Here is a 23,654-nt window from a genome sequence, read left to right as displayed (position 1 = left end):
TTTTTGATTTTTTCCCCCTTAAATGTTGTCTTTTGTGAATATATCTGGTCATATCTGTTGTTACCACTAAGAAAGAATCTTTGGTTTTGCACAAATCGAATTGCATTTTCAGTAACATCCATGTGTTCAGGTAATATGTTTTCGAGGCATAATGTTATGTTGTGAATTACTTGAAGTATTTAGTGCCATCGTTACCAATAACTATCTTGTTTGCATGGTTTTTTGTTATTGATATAACAAGTTGCATTTTGGGGACTTTCTTTGAACAAAGAGGGCATCGAAGATGACAGCTTTGTCAAAGAAAGTGGATTGTTCATAGTACTTGTTGCGGTAATCAACAACGAAAGTAGCTCGGACTTACACAATATAAATGCAATTTTATTGATTATTCAGTTCAATCTTTCTTAAAAAATCCTACAGTTGACTTTTGGTTAGAAAATTTAGTAGTACTCTTTGAGAATTTTAGGCTCATATGCTGTTCCACTGTGAAGCATGGGGCAAGTTGTGTGCTTTATGAATCACTATATCGCAACTTAAGATATCAGGAGCTTGTGACAAATATGCTGTTGAAGACCTTGCAAGTTGATGTTGAAAACAAGATGCAGTTTCCATGGAAGTGGAAAAAATGATGAAAGTGAGAAATGTTGTTCATTTTGAAGTTTCTAGATACATCAATGTGTCAATTATACATCTGCCCATCAGAAAAAGAAAAGATGCTAGCCTTCTTTCAACTTAACATAATATCTTAACTAAATCATAATATTTCCTTGCCATATGATTAACTTCCTTCTATGAGTTTCTTAGTGTCAGTAATGTTGTTTAGAAAGAATTCTAAGATAATGAAATACAATGGCTAATGTCGGTGGTTTGGGTAAATATGCAGTAAAAGCAATATGTTAAGTGTCATATTCTAGCATCACATAGTCTCCATATAAGTGCTTGAATGGTCATATTGGATCTTGGGATCTTGTTTCAAATATTAACATCTATTATGACCTCACAAAATCTTATGATATCTTTGGGGGCTGATGTGATTGTTTTCAAATGCATATTTGGTAGTCACATATGTAAAATAGGCTGCTTCAATTTGTTCTTTTCTTGTATCTTGTGTACCGATACAATTGATGAGTGAATCTTATGGAAAATTAATTGGATAAACCTGCTCAAGTTTTGTAGTCGTGGTGGGATGGCAAAGGTGTCTGCGCTCTGTCCTTCGCCAGGCTGCCACCATAGTGGAGCAAAATCGTGGACCATGTTCGGTTCCATATAGCACCTGTACAAAGCCTTTTCCATTACTGGGTAATGTTCAATATTCTGCACACATTTTTCTACTCCTCTTTAAAAGTTCTAATATTTCAATGATAGGTACTGGACAACGTTTGATGGTTATGATTATAATAATTTGAACTAACTTGTAAACATGCCATTTATGCTATATATCTAACAAATGCATCTAACATCTGATCTTGACTGATAAATCACGCTGTACTCCTAAAATTCATGTTACTGAACAATTTTGATTTGTAATTTTGATCTTTTGAAGAAATTTTAGTAACAAAGGAGTTCTTTGAAGCTTCCAGCTATAACAAATGATGCTATCACAGTAATTTTTTTTTCCATCACCCATCCTAAAGGTGGCCCTATAAGTAGAATCTGGAGCAAAGTAATACCTATACAAACCTTTTGATAGATTGCGAGTTTGTGACAGCTAATTTAATTTGCCTCTCAGTTCTGAAGTCTGGAGCATTGAGGGCAGCAATTTTTTAACGTAAAACAGAGTTTCATTCTTTTTTTTCAGTAGCATCTATATATGTCCCATTTGCTTTCCATATTCAAGTAACTGTTTCTAGTTGTTAGTCTTGGACTTATGCATTTTCCTGTCTGTCTACATCTTTCTGTCATGCACTGATACTTGGATGCGTAGTTCTACACTTCTTCAACTTACCCTGATGTAATTTTTAGGCTTTTCATATTGCTGTTCAGTTTCCTATTTTATTTTATTTTTTTATCTGCCTTCAAAGTTAGTTTCTCAGTGCAGCTACATTCTTTTTGATGCATTCCATGCTGATAAGAATTAATTCTACCAAAAGTGACATACAAAATCACTGCAGGCCAATGTAAACATCTGTGGAGCATATCTGATCTTTCTACCAGAAGAACCATGCCTTTCTATCAGTATCTGCAACACTCGGTAATCGTCTTACATCCTTAATTACTCTGTGCATGATATCATGTTATAATTCACATGCCGTGTTCATTTTCCAAATTGATGCATATACATTGGAATTAGCAAACAGCACACCTGGTTGTTTTTTATCTGCTTCACTTCCAGTGAACATCAAAAACTTGCTTGGCAGGCATTGGACAATTTGGTATTTAATTAATATGCAGATATGCTTTCCTACTTCTACATAGGTTTCCTTTAGTCTGCAGATCATCTACTTAGAGGCATTATAAATTATACCACATGTTTCTTGATTTCAAGTGTGACTTATGGATTATGGCCCTTCCACTTAGAGTCAAGATCCATGTGAGGTTTTATTCAGTTTGTATATCATCTCTTTGGGTGCATTAGCAGATCACCGTAATACCTTATGTTTCCTAATATGGAATGGCAGTGTTGGTCTTTTTCCTTTTTGTCGGCTTATGGTCATGTCTATCACAGAGTATTGCATATCACATAAATATTATTTCATTTTACACATGCTTGCCTAGTCAGGTACTCTGGGTAATTGTGTCCTCATTTATTTCTACATATCATTTTTGTCTGGCGTATAATTATTAATCCTGAAGTTTGGCCTCATATTGTGGTATTGCAGGGAATATTCAGTTCAAAGAACTTGTTGGCAGAAGAAGATGCGAGCATGGTGCCAATTTCCTCCCCTCTGACTCCAATCATGGGAGATGGTGGGAAAACAGAGAAAAAGAGTGCAGTCTCTAAACCCTTGAGGGTTCAAGCTGTTAAGAAGGATATCAGACAGGTGCCAATCAGTGCAAAACTGTCTTATCCACTTTTAACATGTTCCCTTAGCCATTTATTAATTAAAACGCCGAATTTGAGTATGCAGCTTTAACTTGTTTTGCTGAGAGGCTTATCTATATGTGGCATTTGGCATTGTGTTTACCTTTAGGACTCGTTTGGTACGCAGGAAGAATTTTTTCTCACTGGAATATTTTTTCTGGAAAGATGATTCCTGGAAATATGATGCTTAAGAAAATGGTTTTGGCATGTTTGATTGATCATGGAAAATTGGCACATTCCAAAGTGGCTTTTGTTTGGTTGAGTATTTACTTTTCTGAAAAAGTTTTATGAAATACCTATTATATCCTTAATATAGAGAAAGGCCTTACCCATGGATCAAGAGTACTTTTGGAAAAAAAAAGGACTCCAATATCTAACCAATGGGAAAGTAGCTTTTACTTGTCCTCCATGAATTTTTCTTTCCCATAAAACATGGAAATCTTATTCCCATGAAAATGTTACTTTTCCATCTCTCTCTTTTGACAACTCCAACCAAACAAGAGACTTGCTTTTTGTTTTTCCGTTGACCATACTTCCCCTTCTTTTCCCGTGAACCAAAGTAGTCCTTAAGAGGGGATAGGCCTTAACTTTCTTACCACCCAGGAGGAATTTTAGGGATTTTTAGCATTTACCTATAAAGAGTTTTGAAATTTAAATTTAATAGAATTTTTTGGCCTAGAGAAATGAAAATTAGTTGCTATTATAACAACTTTACATCCATTTGATTTGGAATAAAGAACGAGACATTTGAAATTTGTGACTTGTGCCTGTTAACCTAATTATTGTTTGTACTGGAAGTGTTTTGCTTTTTTATCACCTTTCGATGTTAGATGATGCAATATCTTTCAGTTGAAGAACTAATACCACTGGTTGATGCATTATGGATTGTTTTATAATTGCGTGTCAAGCATCGTAAATTATTAATAAAACGGGCTGGGAGGTTTTCACAAGTTTGATCGAGAACAAGTGCAGCAAAAGTTTCTTTAGATTCTTGAGGGCCTTAATGGTGCTCTGATCATTTCTTTTCATGGCCAAAAGTAAAGTTTGAGGTGAAAATTGTTCCTTGATTTCAAGGAATAAGTCAATCTTCAGATTCAAACTTGGGCAAGATCCAATTTAATACATCACTTATGTGCAGTAAACACCACCTTTGTCCTTGTGCTGCAAAAGCTTGGGCATCTAAAACTATTAAAAGCTTTGTCCTATGATTTACACAGTTGTTGATTTTTCAACTATGCAACCTGAGATATATGTTTTCACTTCTTTGAGTGTAACAGATAAAGTTAAATGCCTGTGAGATTGACAAGGATCCACTAGGAGTATGTGCATATTAAGAATACAATACCTGCACATCCATTAATTGTTGACAAATTGCTTTACGTCTTTAACCTTTTGGCATGTTTTATTCCTCTCCTTGGCATGATGGAACAATTTTCCTATTGTATTAAGGATCAATTCCAGATTTAGTGTACATCATCTTGACTGCTTATTGTTTAGAATATCTTGATGGACTGCATCAGAAATATTTAAACAGAAATCTCGCTCTTGTACAACACATGGTGAATGAGGGCTTGCACCCTTAGAGATCCTCTTGTGATCATGTTCATAAGAATCACCAAAGTTTGAATTATTTCTTTGAATAGCAAGGGTTGTGTTTTAAACCATTCTTGATGGTTTCTGTTGTAATCCCTGGGATGCATCTTTATTTTTAGGCTCTTGGAATGGCGAGGCTGCATCTCTCTCTCTCTGGGACACAAACACACGCAAGCACAAGCACATGCATACACGCACAGGCACGCACACTAGCCGTGCATGTTAGATAGTCCTTGATTTGCTGTAATTTGAGAGGAAGAGTACACATTTCTTGGGATTTTGGGGCTTTGGGATGGTTAAAACTTAAAAGGGTCATTGTATCAAGGGACTAGGGTTTAAGATGGAAGGGATTGTGGCAGTGTCTTATGGGAGGAAGCACAGCAAAACCAGCTCTTAGTTGAAGGGAAAGACTAGAAAATGACTCTTTAGATTCCAGCTTCTAAAATTACCAGTCACCTCAAAACAAGCTTCTATTCATATGACTTAGAGAGCATTCTCAATCAGTAGAATTTCCGTCAAAGCTTGCATAACCTAAAATAGTTCTAAAATAAGTCATCAAAAACAAGGCCAACTCAAAATCAATAGTATTCTTTACTGTTGTCATGGTCTCCTTTTATTCATTCATTTCTTCCTTCTCTGTCATCATATCCTTCACCTTCTTCCTTCCCTGCCTTCTTCATATTTGCAGATATAATGCTTCACAGTTAGAGTTTGGGTGGTTTCAGTGTTGTAGGTTAGAGACAATTTTTTTGGTAATGTAAAGATCTGTGTTCCTAATTTTTTTAAAACATAAGATCAAATAATGATTCTCCTTCACTTTCTTCTGCTTTATCTTCACCTTTTATTCTGTTTTTCTGGTGTAAGGGGCAAAAAACACCTAATCGTCTTGAAGAATAAACTGTATATCATGGTTTTAAATATCAGTGGGATGACGGGGCATGACAGGGCACCACCCTGATTGTGGTGTCGGGACAAGTTGGGAAATAGACAGGGACAAGATCAGACATCCACAGAAAAACCAGGAGGCCCTGTGCCATGGTATTTAAATCCTTGCTCTATATTATATAGCATTCAAATTTTAACTCAGTCATTTATAGATTGCTAATTGAAATCAGAAGACCCCAGTGCATAAAGGATAACTACTTTCTGAAGCCAGTTGTTTAGAATGGTCATTATATAACACCCTTTTAATTTTTACTTTTGATGCATGCTCTATCACGTCCTACTTTATGCCATAGTTTTGCACGGAATCTGCACCATATCAAGTCCCATTCCCTGGCTGCAGTTTTGATGCCATCAATTGTTTTGTCATCATGTATCCTTTTTGTTGTTGGAATGGCTCACCGGGAGTTGTGTTTTGGTTGGCTCTTCAGCTTGTGATTTGTACTGCAAATATGGATGCCATCCTACATAAAACATTGATTTGGGGAAAAGAAAATCTAGACAATTTCCTGTTTAGGGGAAACTTGGAAAGTCACTTTCATGGTTGCATGATCTTAAATTATAGAATCAAAGGGTAGGCGTTCATACTTGCCAATTGCCTCGTATTAGGTACCCCTTTTCCTAAGAGTTACCATGGTCAGGAATTTGACATCGACCATAGAGTGCTGCCATCAAGTCAAGAGGCAGCCATAAAGCATTCTCTAACTTCGATAGATCAAGGCTTGATCCACTAGGTTAACCCCATATAGCTAGAATAAGGCTTGATATTCAATATTGTTCGGAACCTGCATGTACAGCAAATTTGTCACTTTCAGATTCTTTCTTTATGCATGTTCATGTGAACAGAATATTAAAAGGTGAAGTTGACGTATAGATGATAGACAATACTGAGACAGTCACAGTTCTATAGGATGAGAATATGCTTACATGCCTATCCTGTTCTGCTCTCAGATATTGATTTTCTATTATATATCCATCTCTAAATAGATTTTTATGCATGGCGGTGTCAGAGTCCCAAGAAGGTCAATCTGGTGGCCAAACTGGTTTTGTGGAATGCAAGTTGAAGATGCACTTTTGCAGCTGCAAGTAACTGTAAAAAGAGCTGCAAAGACAGTCTATCAGGTGCTATGAACTTGCAGAGTAGTTTATTTAGTGAAAATTTTGACTCGGATATCTTTAATAATTATGCTGGTACTTTGTTTCTCCCACCAAGGAACTGGGAAAGCATATGACATCTTAGCTGATACTGGGAGTTTAGTCTCTGTCTTACCATTATCCATCTAAACCACTGCAGGTAATCCACTCAGCCCGTGCCAATGCAGCGCATAACCATGGGTTGGACCCTGAACGTCTCCTTGTTGGTAAGTGAATGTTTAATTCCTTTGAAGGGGCAAAAATGGATTGTTATGTGCCTTTCAATTAAAATTTTCTTTTTCATTTCCTTTTCCTCCTGCAGATGAAGCCTTTGTTGGAAAAGGGGTTTATCTGAAGAGGCTGTCATACCATGCCAAGGGGAGGAGTGGGATCATGGTAAAGACCCAAATGCCGGCTAACAGTGGTGGTGAGGGAGATCACTCCTGAAGAGGAGGCAAAGATCGCTAAGCTGAGGGTCAGCAACTTCAAGAAGTTGACGAGGCGGGAGAGGCAGCTTGTTCCTCATCAGCTTATCGAGACCACGCCAAGGTGGGGCCGGAAAGGGAAGGAGGCCATGACAGCTTGAGCAACCCATGGTGTTGACTTCTTTTAGTTTGCTTGTGAAAAGCAGCAGGCATTACCTGTTTGGGTGGGACCACTGGAAGTTTTGAAAGGTTAACAGCAAACCTTTGTACAAGCAACTTGAATTCAGTGAAAAACTAGTGGTGCTTATCATACCAAATTTTCTGCATTACCAGTTCTTTAATTCAGAATAGATTGAAGTCAAACTATATGACATTTTGGCTTCAATATCTTTATAGTGGATGCCATGAATTTATTGTTTCCACTGTAACTATATGTCTCATCATGTGTTGGAGACAATGTTGTTGCACTGTTCTCTTAATGCCATTAACTCACTTGATCATTGTTGTGGCATTTGCTGGTTTTCTCCATTAATTATACAATTTATCTATAAATATTTGCAAAGATATTGTTAAAGTTTGATCTCTAACTTTTACTAAAAACCCTGGAGCAGTTTAGTACCGATTACACATACTAGGAAACCTAGGGAATGTCGGAAATTAGCATCTCTTATATATTTGTTGTTTGTGAATAAGTTTTTTGGGGTAATTTCCGATAAGCTTGTAATCATCCATTAAAGAAAGGTAGAAATAAAGGGAGCCTACAGTTTAAGTCTCAACCATTTGCAGAAGATTATTCCTGATCTGTAACGTTAGAGGTGAATAAAAATTGAAACATCAGTCTTGTGTTTGTAAGGCAAACAAAAGACTATCCAAAACATTGTTACTTCTACTGGCTAAACTGTTCCAAGTTTCTGCATGATTTTGCTTAGAAAGAAGCCCTCAACAGCTTTTGAAGCAATGAAAAAGGTTCTATCTTCTGTGGACTTCGTTGATCATATTTAACAGTCACAACAATTTCTGTTGGGAAAATGAAAAAGATTACTGCGGCTGTAAAATATTATCAACCTAGTGCATAAAGGATATCTTTGTTCTTCATTTCCATAAGAGGTATCTTTGATTCGCCAGACCTATATTTTGTCTCAACATTCAACTCTCCACCAAGACTCAGTATATAGAACTACTCATTGGATGCAACTCTTTTAACAGCAATTGCCTACAGACATACCTGATGTAGTATCAAAGTTTATCTCAAGTTCCCAACTTAGTGGCTCGTGGAATTTCTTTTCTTTTCCATTCTTTCATTTTGAGAATGATGAGTTTTTCAATTTCTAGGAGTCCCTTGACGGGTTTTTTTTTTTAATAGAGCTCCCAATCTATTTATAATTAATTACTAACACTAGTGAGGGTGATAGTTTGAACTAAATATGGGATCTAAGATCTCGTAATCGGGTCAAACATATTTAGACAATTTGAACTAAATACAGGATTTAGGTTCCCGTAATTAGCTCAGAACGGTGTTATGAGATTCCACAGAAAGGAAGCCACAAGTTAGAACCTTCAAAGCTTTCACCATGCTTTTGTTTGCAAGTCTAGGATGCCGTCATATTCACTTATTTTCTTGTTACTAACGCCGCTTACCGTCAAAGAAATCTGAAGTATTAGAAAGTAGAGCATAGGTATTTAGTACCTTGCTCCTGCTTGGTTGATCAGTCCACAACACTTTACCCTTTTTCATGTTCAGCCAAGTAGATCTAAATCTATATAATATTTACTTTCTACCACACACCTTCAATTGCTCCATCCCCCCTACCCTCTTGGCAAAATCTCTATGGATTTATGAGAAACTCTTTACAGATCCCACTTCCATTAGGTTTGTAGTGGTTTATGTTTACAGAGAATTATCTCAAACAACTACGTAGCCAGAAATTGTCTACGTATCTACTAAAAGTAATATCAATGTTGATCCCAACTTAGCGACTCATGTAATTTCAGTGCTGTTCTAGTGCTGGTGTACTTTCTGGATCTCAACTTCATTACCACAGAGAAATTCCAAACAGTGTTTATCATGACTCGATATTTTTTTTATTGATATTTTTGATGGCAGAGAATATCCATGCAAAGTTGAAACCTATTGATTCAAATAATCCATTCAACTGAAATGGAGGTGACCTACAGGAAGGAGAGAAGCAGATAGAAATTAGTGCACTCTCTAAAGCTTGCGCAGAGACCCTTGGTTGGCAGCAATGCACAAATAGGATCGGCAATTCTTACAGGTTACTGCTACCAGCTACCAAAGAATATGATATAAATAGCTAAGTATACACAGTTAAAACAATATACTGTCCTGATAAAGTTCTAATGCCCGGATAACCTTTTCTAGGAATAACTTCCGATGCAACCGATATCTGCATTGATAAAAGTGGATTGAGGAATGTCAGGAATAAAGAAGTACTCTAGTTAAAAGAAGAACAAGATCTGCAAGGAAATAATAGAATTAAGAGAATGGGTGGGAGTCTACATACTTAATGGCAGCTTCACGTGTTCTACTGGCTTCTGGGTTTGAATCTGGAAATCCAAAAGAGGAAAAAACCAATAAATACAAGAAAAAAAAAGGAATTCTGAATCATGTTCTTCCACTAATTAAAAGAAGATTAGGTGTGGCCTAATATTGCAACAGTTCATTTATTCAATGTTTTGGATGATAGTACCTAGGATTTGCTGATCCTCCTGAGACGTGGTTGGAAATTCTGCAAGCATGTGATGGCATTCTTCTCGCAACTCCCGTGCAGCTTTCCTTTCTAAGCTTGGGATAGGGGGCATATCTCCATCAGACCAAGTGGGCAGTGTACGTGCCGCTGCTATGACTGCTCCGTTGACAAAGTTATTGTCTTCTCCACTGGACAAGAGGCCTGAGATTATGAAACAACAGACGACATTAAACAGAAAATAACAGCCTTTTTGGAGAAAAGGAGGCGAACTGAAATCTTCATGATATCACAAACCATCCAAGAGAATTGCTGCATCCTCACCATTGTGATAGAATTCTTCTGGCAAGCCAGAGATGTTGAAGACTGATAAGAAGGAATCCAAGTGAATCTTTGAACTGCTTGAGAAATTTATCACATCCCAAGGATTCTGAAAATATAAGAATTGAGAAAATCCTTAGGGGCATTCATAGACCCTAAGTAGATAAGAGTCTCTATCCATACAGAACCAAAACTCTTTACCAGGGTAGCATTTTGTAGAATTATAACCAACAAATCTCATCCAAATACTTGTGGTCTGCTTAGTAAAACAGTCCAGGTGATTACATTTACATATCAGGTAGAGAAGAACCTTAAAGTCTTGGTGTACGGTTGCCTAGGGATCAGTTAACACAACCTCTACAAGATATTAATCATGGGAAATGAACCAAAACAAAAAAAGCTTCACATAACTGTAATCCAAAGTTTTCAGTATCAAATGCTATCTGCTACCAGGTATGCCTCCATTAGCATACCATGTCTTGGTACAGGGGTATACCGTATTGGTCCAACCTGCACTGATAAGCCACCCATGTAGGGTCCAATATCAAGACTGAAACCTTACTGTAAACCTGTAGTATAAAGCAGCAATGCAGCCGCTTTTTTCATAAATGATGAAAAGAGTACTAACTCAATTAAATCTTTTCATTTAGATAACTAAAAGGAAGTGTTATGTACAGCACTGCTGTGTCAATTACTCTCACATACAGACTAGGCAATTTATCAATATTTACTTACTTGTACCTTCACATCCCATCAGTAGATTGAAAATGGCTCCCATTGCCATAACACATTATAAATGCTCTTCTTGTTAATGATTTACCTCTCTTGACCAGGTTGGTTCGTATGCTCTTGTCAGCCCTCCAATCATTATGCAAGACCAACCACATTTTGCTACTTTTTATGTCTTCTCCATCTCCTCTGGTCTGCAATGGTGACCCAGCTAATTTGTTCTTGATTGGTCTTTGATACTCCCCTGACCAAGTCCTTCTAGACATGAACCATTGCCGTTGATGTTTCTACAGTATCTGGTCTTTGGTACTTGACCAAATCCTACTAGACTTGAAGCATTGCCTGTAAGGTTTTTACAGTATCTCGTTAATTTTCATCACACTCCTGCTGATGTTTCATTATGCATCCAACATTTGCATGTCATGTCTGTATTATGCCTAATAAACCACCTTTTTTTAGGTTTCATTCACCTTCAACTCTCACTGTCCTTAATTCGGTCCGCCTTCATTTGAGATATTATTATCAATTACTGTTTCATCTTGTCGTTGGCTTTGCATTTTAGGCTTGGACATACCTGCCTTAGCCTTTGTTTCCATCATGGAGTTGTTACCATTAGTCTTCCTGCTTGTCGTTGTTTCTTGGGTTCACCTTATCCACAACTATGCACTGCATCTTTGTCTTGCATCTGCAACCTTCATCTCTACTACTGTAATATTTTCACATCTTTTAGTTAAGCCTCTACCGGTGCATCGGAGTTTCACGATGCTCGAGACTCAATTGCATCCTTTATCCTTCTTAGCATTTGTCCACAACTCATCTCCCTTTTGCAGTGCCCTTCTGCAAACCTAGCCACCCTTTTTGTTGGGGCTTGAATTTGTCATCTCCCATTAGCACTGTTGAGCATCTCCTAGCAGCCTTGCACCACTGTTCCATGCTAATTATTGTTATCACCAGGCAACTTTGCCAAAAAATTTATGTTGCCACTGGTTGACTTCACCAACTTGTGCCATCAAAAGAGTCTAAACTTATTTTCCGCCTTAAGCCACAATTTCAATGCATAAAAATATTCAAAACAATACAGTATACCATTAAGTTAGGTGATATGGCTAGCCCCTTGGCTTCTTTTACGTTGTAACATATTTCTTGATTTTTTTATCATTTTTTAATTGCTTGTTGTGGAACTCCAAATTAATACTGCCAAAACCATCAAAATGAAACTTAACAGAACCAACCAGAACCAAAAACAAATCCGGGTTCTTGAAACTTTAATTAGAATTTGAGTTTAAGGATCAATTGAATATAGATAATGTTTCAATAAGTTTCATGCACGCTAAAATTCAAAATTTGAAGAACTAAAGACCAGATACTAACCAAAATGTGGATAATGAATGATGGGGAACTCCGAAGTCTCAATATATAAAAGGTATTTGAGCTGCACACTCAAACTGAATTTAAGGGTTTAGTCCACACAAAAAATTCATCAAATTATTCAACTTAGCAACATTTTTATTTTGTTTAATAAGTTTCAGAAAGTCAGTTACAGGGATCGAAACAAGAAATTATCTGTCACCATAAAGACCTTTCAATGACATGGAGCTGTTATGCATAAGTATTTTTAACATATTTTGCAAGGCTAAATCTATTAATGTTTGTTTGTCTAGGCTTAGTGTCTTCAAACATTGATAGATGGGATGAAAACCCCTTATTTGTTACACTTCAATGCAGATCATCAAAAATTTTAGCAAGAAATTTAAGAGATACTAAATCTTTACAATAAACAAAGAAGAGAAATTAACTGAACTAGGCGAGAAATAACCAGTAGGTACCAGCTGGAAACACATACTTTAATACAGAATAATTAGTAGCTTTACCTGTTTAAAACCTTTCACATAAATGAAAGAAAATAGTTTTACTTATGTATGTACACGTGTGTGTGTGTGTGTGTGTGTGTGTCTAGACATGTATACTATGACAATTGAAGTTCTTTTTTGAAACAATCATTAAGAATTACCGTTGGCGATGAAAAACCATATCTTTCCATGAACACGTCATTCTTCTGCCCGCTCATATAATTAATTGTCATCTGCCATACTTGAGGAAATTTAAAATTAGGATAGAATAACATAGAGCAACTGAATTAGTAAAAGATGAGTGATAGTAATCCATTGAAAGTTGCAGACTTCTTAATGACTCAACAAGAAAAAATAATTAATAGAACATCTATTGTCCCACACTAAACAGTAGATTAAGCATAAATCCATGCAAATTCAAACTACTCAAAATTATTAATTCAAAAAATGCATACAAGTATTACCAAGAAAGAAAAAGATATGCTCACATGTTAACTTTCTAGATATATTTTAGGCATATCTTCAGAAGAAAGCTCCATTGGTTCAACAAATTGAGGAGAAAAAAAAAAGAAATCCAAAAGTAATTAACTATGCATGAATGTACCAAAAATCAGGAAAACTTCTGATTTGGTGTGGTTCATTATATAATCATCTTTGGAGTTTGAGGGAGCACATATGTTTTAAAGTCATTGTATTAATGTTTCTACTAAGATTGCAAACTCAAATTTCATGCCAAAAAATCCAATAAAAACACTCGCTGCATCTAGGACCACCAATATGGAAATCATATAAGCAAAAGCATTTAATTTAGTCCATTTAAGACAAGCAGTACTCATTTTTTATGACTCTTTGAATATACAATAGATGCTAAAGACCAAATGGAGATATTTCAGTGGGCAGCCTACAAGTCCACTTTTGATGCATTTGTTAAACATGTCTTGAATTCTAGATTTGCACAAGCAAGATTTATGCATTTCATTGTCAGATGATTCAAATAATTTATGTTATTACACATTACCTCATCTCCTTTCTTGACACGTTGTCCAGCATTTATCATCACTTCAAGCATGCGATCCCTGAAACGCCAATGGAGGAAACAGTTTGGCTGAAAGGAATGATTCAACATATCTGCATAAGGAAGATAAGAAAATTCAGCCAATTTACTTAAGTTAAAACCTAGAAGTTAGAACCATTTATTGTCTCTCCATGAATTCATGGATTTATGCTGGCAAGGCAGCACACATACCCTTGCTTCGATAGGTTGTAATTAAATTTGACAAAAATATTATTTTGGGTATAACAAATCATCCCTTAGAGATTCAGTGGCCGTACCAGCATAAGGAACCAGCATGTTTGCATCTTGTACAAGTGCTCCAACCCTTATTTTCATGAGAAGAGCACGTGACTGAGCAATACTTAATGCCCAAAGAAATCTTTCAGGATCATGGGCAAGGCGCCTTATTTTTAGAGGGGCGGCAGAATGCTGTTTATGGTTAAACATAAATTCATGTTAAACTAAATATCAAGAGCAATGAAAGTCAGCAAAAGCACAAATCAGCTAACCCAGTTTTTTTCCCAAAATTCTAATGCCCGTTGCTGCTGTCCTTCCATCTTTGAAGCCAAAAGTGGGTCTTGCAGCTCCAAAAGGTCTTCCTAAAACAAGGTGTTTCCAGATCAAAGTTAAAATCCAATATCAGAGCTATAACGACAAAGCAATATTACATCATGGGAATCAAAGGAATGAATAGAAGGGATCAGGAAGACTCTTTCAATCCTGATTCAATAAGAAAACCAGTGTAGTCCAACTAGATCAAGTTATAAAGAATAAATATAATTAAAAGTAAAAGAAAAAAATAGATAGCTATAAGAGATGCTAGATAAGAAAAACAAAGTTAAGATGATCATTCCTGATCATTTTTAGACTTCAGGCTACTGCAATTGCCTTCTCTACGAGGAAAGATCAAGTAGAAAAAATTAACAATGCAGTGTTCTGACCAATGTTTCCTCCCAGATGGTTGAGTCCATAAATGAGCTTGCTTCAGTCTGACTAAGCTAGTGAGGGAAATCCTGGCAAGAAGCCAGTTGAATAACAATTTAGAACTTCCCATATTAACCAGATTCTGCATTTTCATTTTTATGTGTGGTTACCAAAAGTGTAAAAGGAATTTCGTCTCTCTTCAGCAAGGTATAATGGCAAATGATGTTTTCGTGAGAAAGTATATACAATAGTCAACAAATATGACAAAGAAAACTTGGCCTCAGTTTCACTGAAAGCCCCATCTTTCCCAAGTTTTTCCTGCCATTCAAACTTTGCACCAATTCTTATTCATGGTCAATCCACAAAAATGCAGAAAAAGCATTGTTCAACCATTAAGAATGCATATAATGGCCATAAAGATTGGTGACATGATCAGAATGCCAAGGAAACTTTCGTGGATATTCAGCAAAGCTTGTCAAACCTTCCTATGCATCAGTGCTCGATTTTATGCCTGAGAAAGACACCATCTCGAACTGCACAAATGTCACTGATGGCTTTCTGTAAATAGCCTATCCCCCAACAAATTTCAATATATCAACCTAGTGTGGTTGACTACATAGAGACTAGGACTTGAAAATAACTAATAATAGTATCTGTAAGTCTAAAGACTGCTTGAAATGCCAAATAGAAGCTAAATCCACTACTGTCATTGTTGTTTAAAAGGGTTATTCTCAATGAAAACCACCCATACATTATGGCAGCCATGTAACTGCACTAATCAAGACCCCCACAAAGTAATAAATATGTTTCATGCTTGAGAACGAGAAAATTCTTTGTTCAGCCCCAGGCTGGTAGTTGGCCATGTGCTAAACTTAGCCAATATGTGAGAAATACTCCTATAGAATTACAGAGAAACCAATTGACAATAAAATACTCCCCAGTCATAATGTTTGATAGCTTTTAGGGTATACTGTCAAATAGTGATGTAGTTGAAAACTTGTTCTTCTCCTACATCTTGATCTATAAAGTTGCATTGCACAGGATGAAACTAGAATGACTATAAAAAGTAATGGAAATCAGAAGATTGAAAGCATTTTTTAAAGTTAATTAAAGAGGATAGATCTGGGAAAATTGTAAATGCGAATAAAAATATTCATATTTACACACTATACACACTGGGGGTTTGATGATGCTTGGATCTATAGCTCGATGTTGAATCCATGTTTATGGTTCATTATAGATGTGGTGAACTGGTTTCACATCTTAACATATCCACTATGGTGTGATTCTCAGGCCTCCAGATGTGTCAGCTGAACTGATGGAGAAATGACCTTGTTTTTAGTAAGAGATTTTTATAAATCAGGCCCACAAAAATTACAGGCAATCAGAAGCAAAATCTATAAAAACTAAAGAGCGATATCTACCCACACATTTGATAAAGAAAACCAGTGAGAAATACAGAAATATTTGAAGATCAATGAAATATTAAATACCCTGTCAAGGATCAACAGGAGCTGGTTTACCTGTGGTAGAGACACATAGAGAGGAGACAAAGGCAGCATGCAAACATGGCGACCAGGTGGCTAATCAATAACATTTTATAAAAAAACAGCAACTTTGAGGTCGAAGCTGCTACTATGGGGAGCTATGAACTAAGAAATGATGGTTTAAATGTGAGGAAGATACTAATGCACTAGGAACCAATGCGGAATTCAAACCAATGAAAATCTATTAACTTTTGAACGAGAATAAGTGATGTAACATGAAGGAAAGCAATTGCAGTGAGAGAATAGCGCATCAAAGCTAAATTTAGAAGTAGAATGATGATGCCAAGAAAACCATGCAAGTGTATCAACAAAGAACAACCTATTTGAAGTCTGAAAGACCTCTAAAGATGAAGGGCTACCAGAAACGTTAAAGCTCTACAGAACTCATCCAAAAAACCCACAAAACACAAACTTACCAGCGGAATACTTGTCCAAATATAATTTAGATAAAATAGCAGTTTTTCTCGATGATTTAAGCCATGACTCATGTCCATAGAGTAGATAACATAAATCACATTGGATCAGTTGATCTTTATTAACAATAGGCCCTTGTTTTCCTCTTTACTTGATAATAACAACAAAGCCCACCAAGGTCCGCCGAACCGGTACGGGGACCCGTACCGGTCGGCGATGGGTCGGTACGGCACACGATATGCTTGGGCGTGCTTACCGAACCGACACACAGTACGCTTGGGCGTGCTTACCGAACCGACACAGTATGCATGGGCATGCCGGTACGCATGCCGGTTCTGTACCAGCACGGTCAATTTTTTTAAAAAAAAATTCAAATTGATTTAATTTGTAATCAATCTTTTTGAACTTTTTCAATGATTTTAAGTCTAATTTAATAATTTTTTGACTTTTTTTATGTTTCTATGATCCCGGTTTAACCTAAATGATGCATCTTATTGTTTTAAAATAATACAAAATATAAAATGATTAGTGAGATACTGCATGCTACAAGATGCAACATGAAATATCCTCAAATGAAGTAGTGAGACAAAAAAAATAAAATAATATAATCAATTACATATATTTAAAGTACAATGTACATACCAATAGATCATCCGAAAATTAAAAATTTTATGTCATCGTGTAGATCATCTATGGATCTACAACATATAATAAAATTAAGGCTAGCTCGAAAATTTTAGCATGATCTCTACTTATTTTGCAAATTTCGAGCTATTTTTTCAAGCCAAAAAAAATAAAGAGAATGAGATAGAGACGAGGAAGCACACCTTATTTAGGCTTGGATTTTCCTTCAATCGCGCTAAATCGATATGATTTCGCAAATTGGGGAGAAAGAAGAGTCGTTTAGCCGTCTTACGGCTACATGAACTTCCAAAACAAACTGTTGGGAAGGCCTTCGCTTGTTTTTTAAAAAAAAAAACCAACGAGGGAGGGGGCCGGTTCCAAACCAGGTCGACTCAGTGCGAATCGTCCCACCGGGTTCGCACAGAGTTTGAACAAAATCGGCCGGTTCGGTCCGATTCGGCCTTTTTTGGTTGGTTCGGAACTTGTTCCGACTGGTTCGGAGCCAGAACCGATTTCAATAGGCGAACCAATCCGATTTTCCACCGGATCGGCTCGATACGGGCCTAACCGGACGGTTCGGTCTGGTTCGGCCTACCCTAAAGCCTACTATTGCTCCCTCGTCATGATAAACTCTAAAAAGAATAAGGAGAACATGTGATCACTTCCTATAGAGGCAAATGATCAATTTAAAATTTTAAGTTGGTGAAAGAGTTGTTTAATTATGCACGCAACCTTTACATAATGGTCTTAAACACAAGGAGAAGCTATTATAATCTTTATAATTCCTGTAGAAAAGCTAAGTCTTGTTTTTCCTCCTTATAACAAGTTACAACATCAACAATTCAAAAAACTACATTCTCCCCAAAGTAATAATAATAAAAAAAATACAACTTCCCAGAGATTTAGTAGATGATTTAGCCAATGTGCATGATTTTCCAATAAATCTTTATTTAAAAAAAAAAACATAATTTTCAGATTCATGACCTATGGGGCACATATCTTTGGAAAATACTTTAGAAAGAAGAAAAAAAATTACAGAAAAATATTTAAAAACTAGAATAAGAACTTTTCTAGCATGAGAATATGTATTCCTATTTCTTTAATACTAAATGTGTTATAGGTTGCTTTCACACTAACCTTCTGGGCCTGAAGAAAGCTAGTGCATTCTTCTGCACTTGGTAAAAAATCACCATACAGCTGCCAAAAGTTGCCTTCCACATCAAATGCATATAAAAGAAGGCAGGCCAGTCTCAAATCCCAATCTGTCTGCAAACAAGCAACAAAATTATAGAGATGCAAATTTGTTGGAAATCTAACATCATTTTTAAAATATTTAAATACGTGCTGAGTAATATATTAGTAAAAAAACTTCTTTCAAATGCCTAAAAGGACTAAGCATGAAGAAATGAAATGGTTATAATAAAACTGGAATTTAGATGCTGGATTTAGAAGTTAAAAACAGAGAAAATAAAAAAGGATAACTACCATATGGAATAAAGTATTCCAGAAAGATTCTGAAGAAAGAAAATAAACCTACACTAATGGAGAGTGACAACTGGCCTAGTTGGCAAAGTCTTTTGTGCTGACACAAGAGACCCAGGTTCGATAGTGTTCTCCCTCCAATTTCCGGCCAGGTTCCATCCATCCTAATTCTAAAAAAATAATTGAACTTACAATACTTTGGCAGTAATTACCAGATAAAGATTTATGGGTCCCAAGGAAAAGTTACTTTTTCAAGATAAGTCAACATATGCAGACAATACTATGACTCAGGTATGAGGACATAAATGCCAAATTCGAAATCCACTTAAGAATCCTAATTTGTCATTGACTCTATCCTAAGAAAATAATGTCCTTCAATTTGTTCTCAATCATTGCATCAATATATAGTTCAAGGACCGAAAAATCATTCACCATGCCAGTCAAATCAAGGTCTGCCATTGTAGACATAAAATGTTATGTTATGCTGTCAGTTGGTATGATATAGCAAAAATGGTACATATCCTATTAATGCAGAAGCTGTTTGATCCCTAAACCTTCTTTAGTGACTTCCCAAAGTGACCCATAATATTATTTTATTAGCTCCACTTCTGTAAGACCCAGAACTAGTGATTTCGTCCTCCAGATGACACATGGGCATTAGTTTCAAACCAAACACTCCTCTACAACATGAATATGGGCCTGAAATGCCACATTTGAAATTTGGCTACTCGAAAGATTTAATTCAGGTGCAAACCAGCAACTAGAGGGACTTCTCTTTTTTTCTGTAAGCAGTTCCTCAATCCTCATTACACCAATGAGTTTACACTCTAAACATGATTTTTTAAATCTTAAATAACCTTTGACAATTAAAATGTGAAATCACCAAAAGGATACATCCTCGACATCAAGCATTACAAGTCCATGTTCTCACTAACTGATTAAAATATTAAAATGCAAGGAGGAATTCTTAGAATAAGTTAGGTCACAAGAAAATTGTTGCTAAAACAATAATATCTAAGATGAAAGCATTTATATCTAATAATGGTCAATGTTGAACCAGATATAATTTTCTCGTGATTGGCTTAAAATGAAGCTTCAGATTCATCCCAGTTGTCACTAGAATGAAAGAAAGAAAGGGAGGGAGACCCCACCCATGCCATAATTACCCATGTCCAAGCAGTTGGTGATGTGCTACATAACTATATCAATGTAGAGGTCATCAATATATCAGGTAAAATCAGATGCTCTGGGATCCGACATTAGTTACTAGGTGTTGGTGGGTGCAGATACAAGGAAGTGGATCTCTTAAAAATATTTTAATAAGAAAACACTTAGGAAGCAGGTGCAAGGATAAGTTTCTGAGGAGATTCAGAAGCGCATGCACCACCCTAGATGGAAGATTCCCACTACTACAAATCTGACAACCAAAAGCAGGGGAGCTGTTCTTTCAAACAAAGTTATAGAAAACATAGAGTTCAATTACCTCTGGATTTGTTGAATTGATAATATCGAATATAGGATGACCTATCGGTATGATATCAGGGAAAAACATCCAAGGATGTTTTTGACTTATAGTCAGCATCAACTCCAATGGAATTTCCATGATCATCTGCAAAAAAAAAAAAGTTTGGAGAAATCTAGCATCATCATTCAAATAACAATTTGCAATAACCAAGAATTAAGCAAGGAAATTGTAAAATAAGCAGCAAGACACAATGAGCAGAAAGGTCTCCATCAACAAACAAAACGCAATGAAGAAAAACGAGAGCAAATGCTTATAAGTAATGCAAACATGTGTTGGTGGGCTGGTTCTCTCTGGAAGTGTGATACAATCAGAAAGGTCTCCTTCCCACTATGATTTGGAGTAAAGGTCCTTAAAGGTTATTGCATAACTGAGCAACCAACAACCAAATAAGAGAGTACTTTATTAATTAAGGCTCCTAATGCATGAAAAAAAAAGGAGAGAGAGCAGGGAGCTTAAAACGTAAAAAAATCTGTGGATTTTCCCCTTTGACTCATAATATAGTTTACAGGGAACATTAGTATCCTTCTGACTGGTTTTTACCAACAAAAGCATTTAGCAAGACCTTTTGATTTAATTTCCAGCAAACCTGAGATATCGGTGATAAGACAAGAAACCAAAGAAGGATCTAGAAAACAGCTAAGGGAGGTTCCCCATCTTATGCTTCAGGACAAGTTAGTTACTGACAAGTTGATATTTATACTGATTTATTTGTGTGTATCCACTTTTTTCCTTTTGTTTGTTGCATGAAAATAGCATATTCTGTAATGCTAGAAAAGCTCCAAGCTATACAATTATGTCATGATGATTGTCTTTCTAGGATCGTCTATAAACTTCAAACCTTTATTAGCTTGCTCTTAGCAAATCTTCTCTTTTGGGCATGACCATCTCATCAAGGTCTACATGACTGAGTTTTTACCGTGGATATGCAAGTGCACAAAAACATTGATCAAATCCAGCCAATGATTGTCACCCAACCATAACCAACCTCAATAAAATTTGGATAAACCAGAGGGGATTGGGCTGAACATCCCAGAGGTATAAGGATGGGATTTGCCACACACGGAATATGAAACCCGGAAGAGGAGACTGACAGAGTCGATACCTCCATTTTGAGGAAAAACATAGGAAACTAAACAATGGTTACATCCTCTTGAATATACAATTTCTTATATAAAACTATGGAGCAATGATTGCCACTTAGGAGGACTACTCTGAATTGTAAATCTCCTTGTATAAATTCGTTTGCTTTTCGTTGCATATGGTTCCTTTTCTGCTTGGAGGTTTGAGCTTTTGGCCTGACATTTTGCTTCCTTTTTCCCAACTTGCTGAATCTTCCAGGTGCCTGAGTGGTGGTGCTTTTCACTGCATATGGATCATATGGCTGTAGTATATGACGGAAATCCTCCATGCACCTTCTTTTAAATATATCACTTTTTTTTAATTAAGTTATACTTTTTCTGTACTCCAAAGTGCTAAATCATCCTCTTTTTCTGGACCCCAAAGTATTCTAAACATCTTTCTGCAGATGTCCTTCTGCTATGTCAAGTACTCTTGCACTTTTGTACTCTTTTTTTAACCTTCAGTGACTTTCTTGCTCTCTAATTATGGCTACTAACCGTTACAAAGTGTCTTGTGACACCTTAACATGGACAGTTTGCCAGCTGACATGAGGAACTGGATTGTCCTTAACCTACATGGAAGCATGGGTTTAAGTGATTATTGTCATGGAGAAGTAGCTTTTGCTTTTGGCCATTTCTGTTGTCTGTTCCCCAGCTTCCAATATGACATCACTTGGCTATTGCTCGGCGATCTTTAAGCAGAAATCATTCTTAAGAAAACTCTATGCTTGACATTTTCCTTTTGTTTTCTTAGATATGATTGATGTAAGTCCATTATTTTCCTCCCAACCTCCTCCCAGGAATTTGCCATACCTCTCTGCATTAAATTCATCATCTCAAACGCAAAAATAAGGAAAGGCTTTGGAATTGTTAGCTCAGGTCCCATTGCCACAGAAACAACACAAGTACAGAAACCAAAAACGCTAAAGGCCCGGTCCCCATCGCTCCTTTTTTTTTTTTTTTTTTTTTTTGGGTTTCACTACAAATTAGTGAAATGTGACATGGAGATTGATGTTGAAGATAGCATCTTAACAAAACTTCTGATATTCCATGCTTTTATTTTCACTCTTTTCTGATAGCAATAAATCTTTGCTACCAAAAATTCTAGATATTTTAAGAAAACAAAAGGGTTTCATCATACATGTTCGTTCAGTGTTGTTCATTTTTCTTCTTGAGTTTTTGAAAACAAAACATGAAACAAAGAAACCCTAAACAAATGAACAATGAAGACCACCAAATCAAACCGGATGACTTCCAAATTTCATACAGACAAAAAGTCACAGATCAGATTGTCACCCAGCCAAGAAAATAAATCCTTTGAAACATAAAAATGACTCACTCTGGCTCTGCGCAACGGCTCCACGTCTCGAGATGCGTACACTCCAAACCCATCAGGCCCTTCCATGAAGTCGATCCCATACGCCCGAACACTCCGCACGTACCCAATCCTATAGAAATCAGGATCGGCAGGCTCCAACTGCCCAAAAAGACACTCAAATTACATCATATCAGCAAGCCTTAAAACAGATAATAATAATAATAATAATAAACTGGTCTTGAGAATAGCAAGGAAGAGTAGATGAGACACCACCTCGGAAGGCGACTCCTCAACTTTTGGCAGCTCGAACAGTTTGAATGGAGGCAGAGATGTCGACGCTCTAACCGGAGGAGTCCTCTGCCTTTTGAGGGAAGGGTTGCTGCTGCTGCTGGTGGCTGATAGAAGGAAAGCATTCTCGCGATTCTTGACCTGTTGAGAGATTTGATGAGGAAGAAGAGGAGAACTCGGGGAAATGAGATCATCTGGGTATGAAGAAAGAAGAGGGCAAAAAGAGAGTAGGGGGGGCTTACAGTTTGGTTGGAGAAGATGGAAGGTGTGGGGAGACGGAGGGAGAGAGAGGAAGAAGCCATTGGGATTGCGAGGGAAGGGACAGATGAAAGCGGTTGATGGGGAGTGTTTCGCAGGAAAACGTTATCCCGCAGGAGAGAGCGTGCGAAAGACTTCAAAATAAAGTCGGAGAATGGAGAAGCCATCCGCTTCGACATCGGCGCATTCACACGTGAGATTTGAGCCGGAGCTCAAAAAAGTAACCGTACCAAACTCACGGATGGAAAATATATAAATAAAATCGGTCGAAGTGCCCAACATACGGTCATTTTTATCTGCATCGAACACTCTCCTAGCGGAGCGGAAGCCCAGTGGAGGTTGCTACACGGAAGTGGACTTGTCCCTCCCACCCCCTTCTCT

General features: G+C 36.8%; 1 protein-coding gene and 1 pseudogene across 2 annotated transcripts; one reads left to right on the top strand and one right to left on the bottom strand.

Annotated features, from left to right (window-relative positions):
- Positions 1-492: 492 nt before the first annotated feature.
- LOC103723437 (uncharacterized) lies at positions 493-7,460 on the top strand (annotated as a pseudogene). The gene is made up of 7 exons (XR_015974804.2): positions 493-497; positions 1,169-1,299; positions 2,112-2,191; positions 2,820-2,981; positions 6,568-6,679; positions 6,852-6,918; positions 7,014-7,460. The product of XR_015974804.2 is annotated as an uncharacterized LOC103723437 (transcript).
- Positions 7,461-9,175: 1,715 nt separating this feature from the next.
- On the bottom strand, positions 9,176-23,445 carry PTAC14 (plastid transcriptionally active 14). The gene is made up of 13 exons (XM_008814346.6): positions 23,258-23,445; positions 23,001-23,156; positions 22,749-22,886; positions 20,250-20,375; positions 18,422-18,550; positions 14,285-14,374; positions 14,054-14,204; positions 13,740-13,849; positions 12,883-12,954; positions 10,146-10,251; positions 9,825-10,025; positions 9,639-9,681; positions 9,176-9,521 (listed from the first exon to the last, which is right to left on the bottom strand). The coding sequence occupies exons 1-13, from the start codon at positions 23,438-23,440 to the stop codon at positions 9,443-9,445; spliced, it is 1,584 nt and encodes a 527-aa protein (XP_008812568.5). The 5' UTR covers positions 23,441-23,445; the 3' UTR covers positions 9,176-9,442.
- Between the last annotated feature and the right edge of the window lie 209 nt (positions 23,446-23,654).

Source organism: Phoenix dactylifera, chromosome 2, assembly GCF_051530095.1.
Source record: "Phoenix dactylifera cultivar Ajwa chromosome 2, Ajwa_hap1_PhDact_Kaust_v1.1, whole genome shotgun sequence".
Classification (NCBI taxonomy): domain Eukaryota; kingdom Viridiplantae; phylum Streptophyta; class Magnoliopsida; order Arecales; family Arecaceae; genus Phoenix; species Phoenix dactylifera.
The sequence above is the reverse complement of the archived record's forward strand: the minus strand, read 5'-3'. Positions and strand labels throughout refer to the sequence as shown.

What these genes read in the sequence shown, in the direction of transcription:
- PTAC14 (XM_008814346.6), bottom strand. Translation starts at nt 23,440, where the DNA reads ATGGCTTCTCCATTCTCCGACTTTATTTTGAAGTCTTTCGCACGCTCT. An exon ending in AGCCGTTGCGCAGAGCCAGA is followed by an intron (nt 20,376 to 22,748) that starts GTGAGTCATTTT and finishes TTTTTTTTGCAG; the next exon opens with ATGATCATGGAAATTCCATT. An exon ending in ATGGTTTTTCATCGCCAACG is followed by an intron (nt 10,252 to 12,882) that starts GTAATTCTTAAT and finishes TTATATTTTCAG; the next exon opens with AATCCTTGGGATGTGATAAA.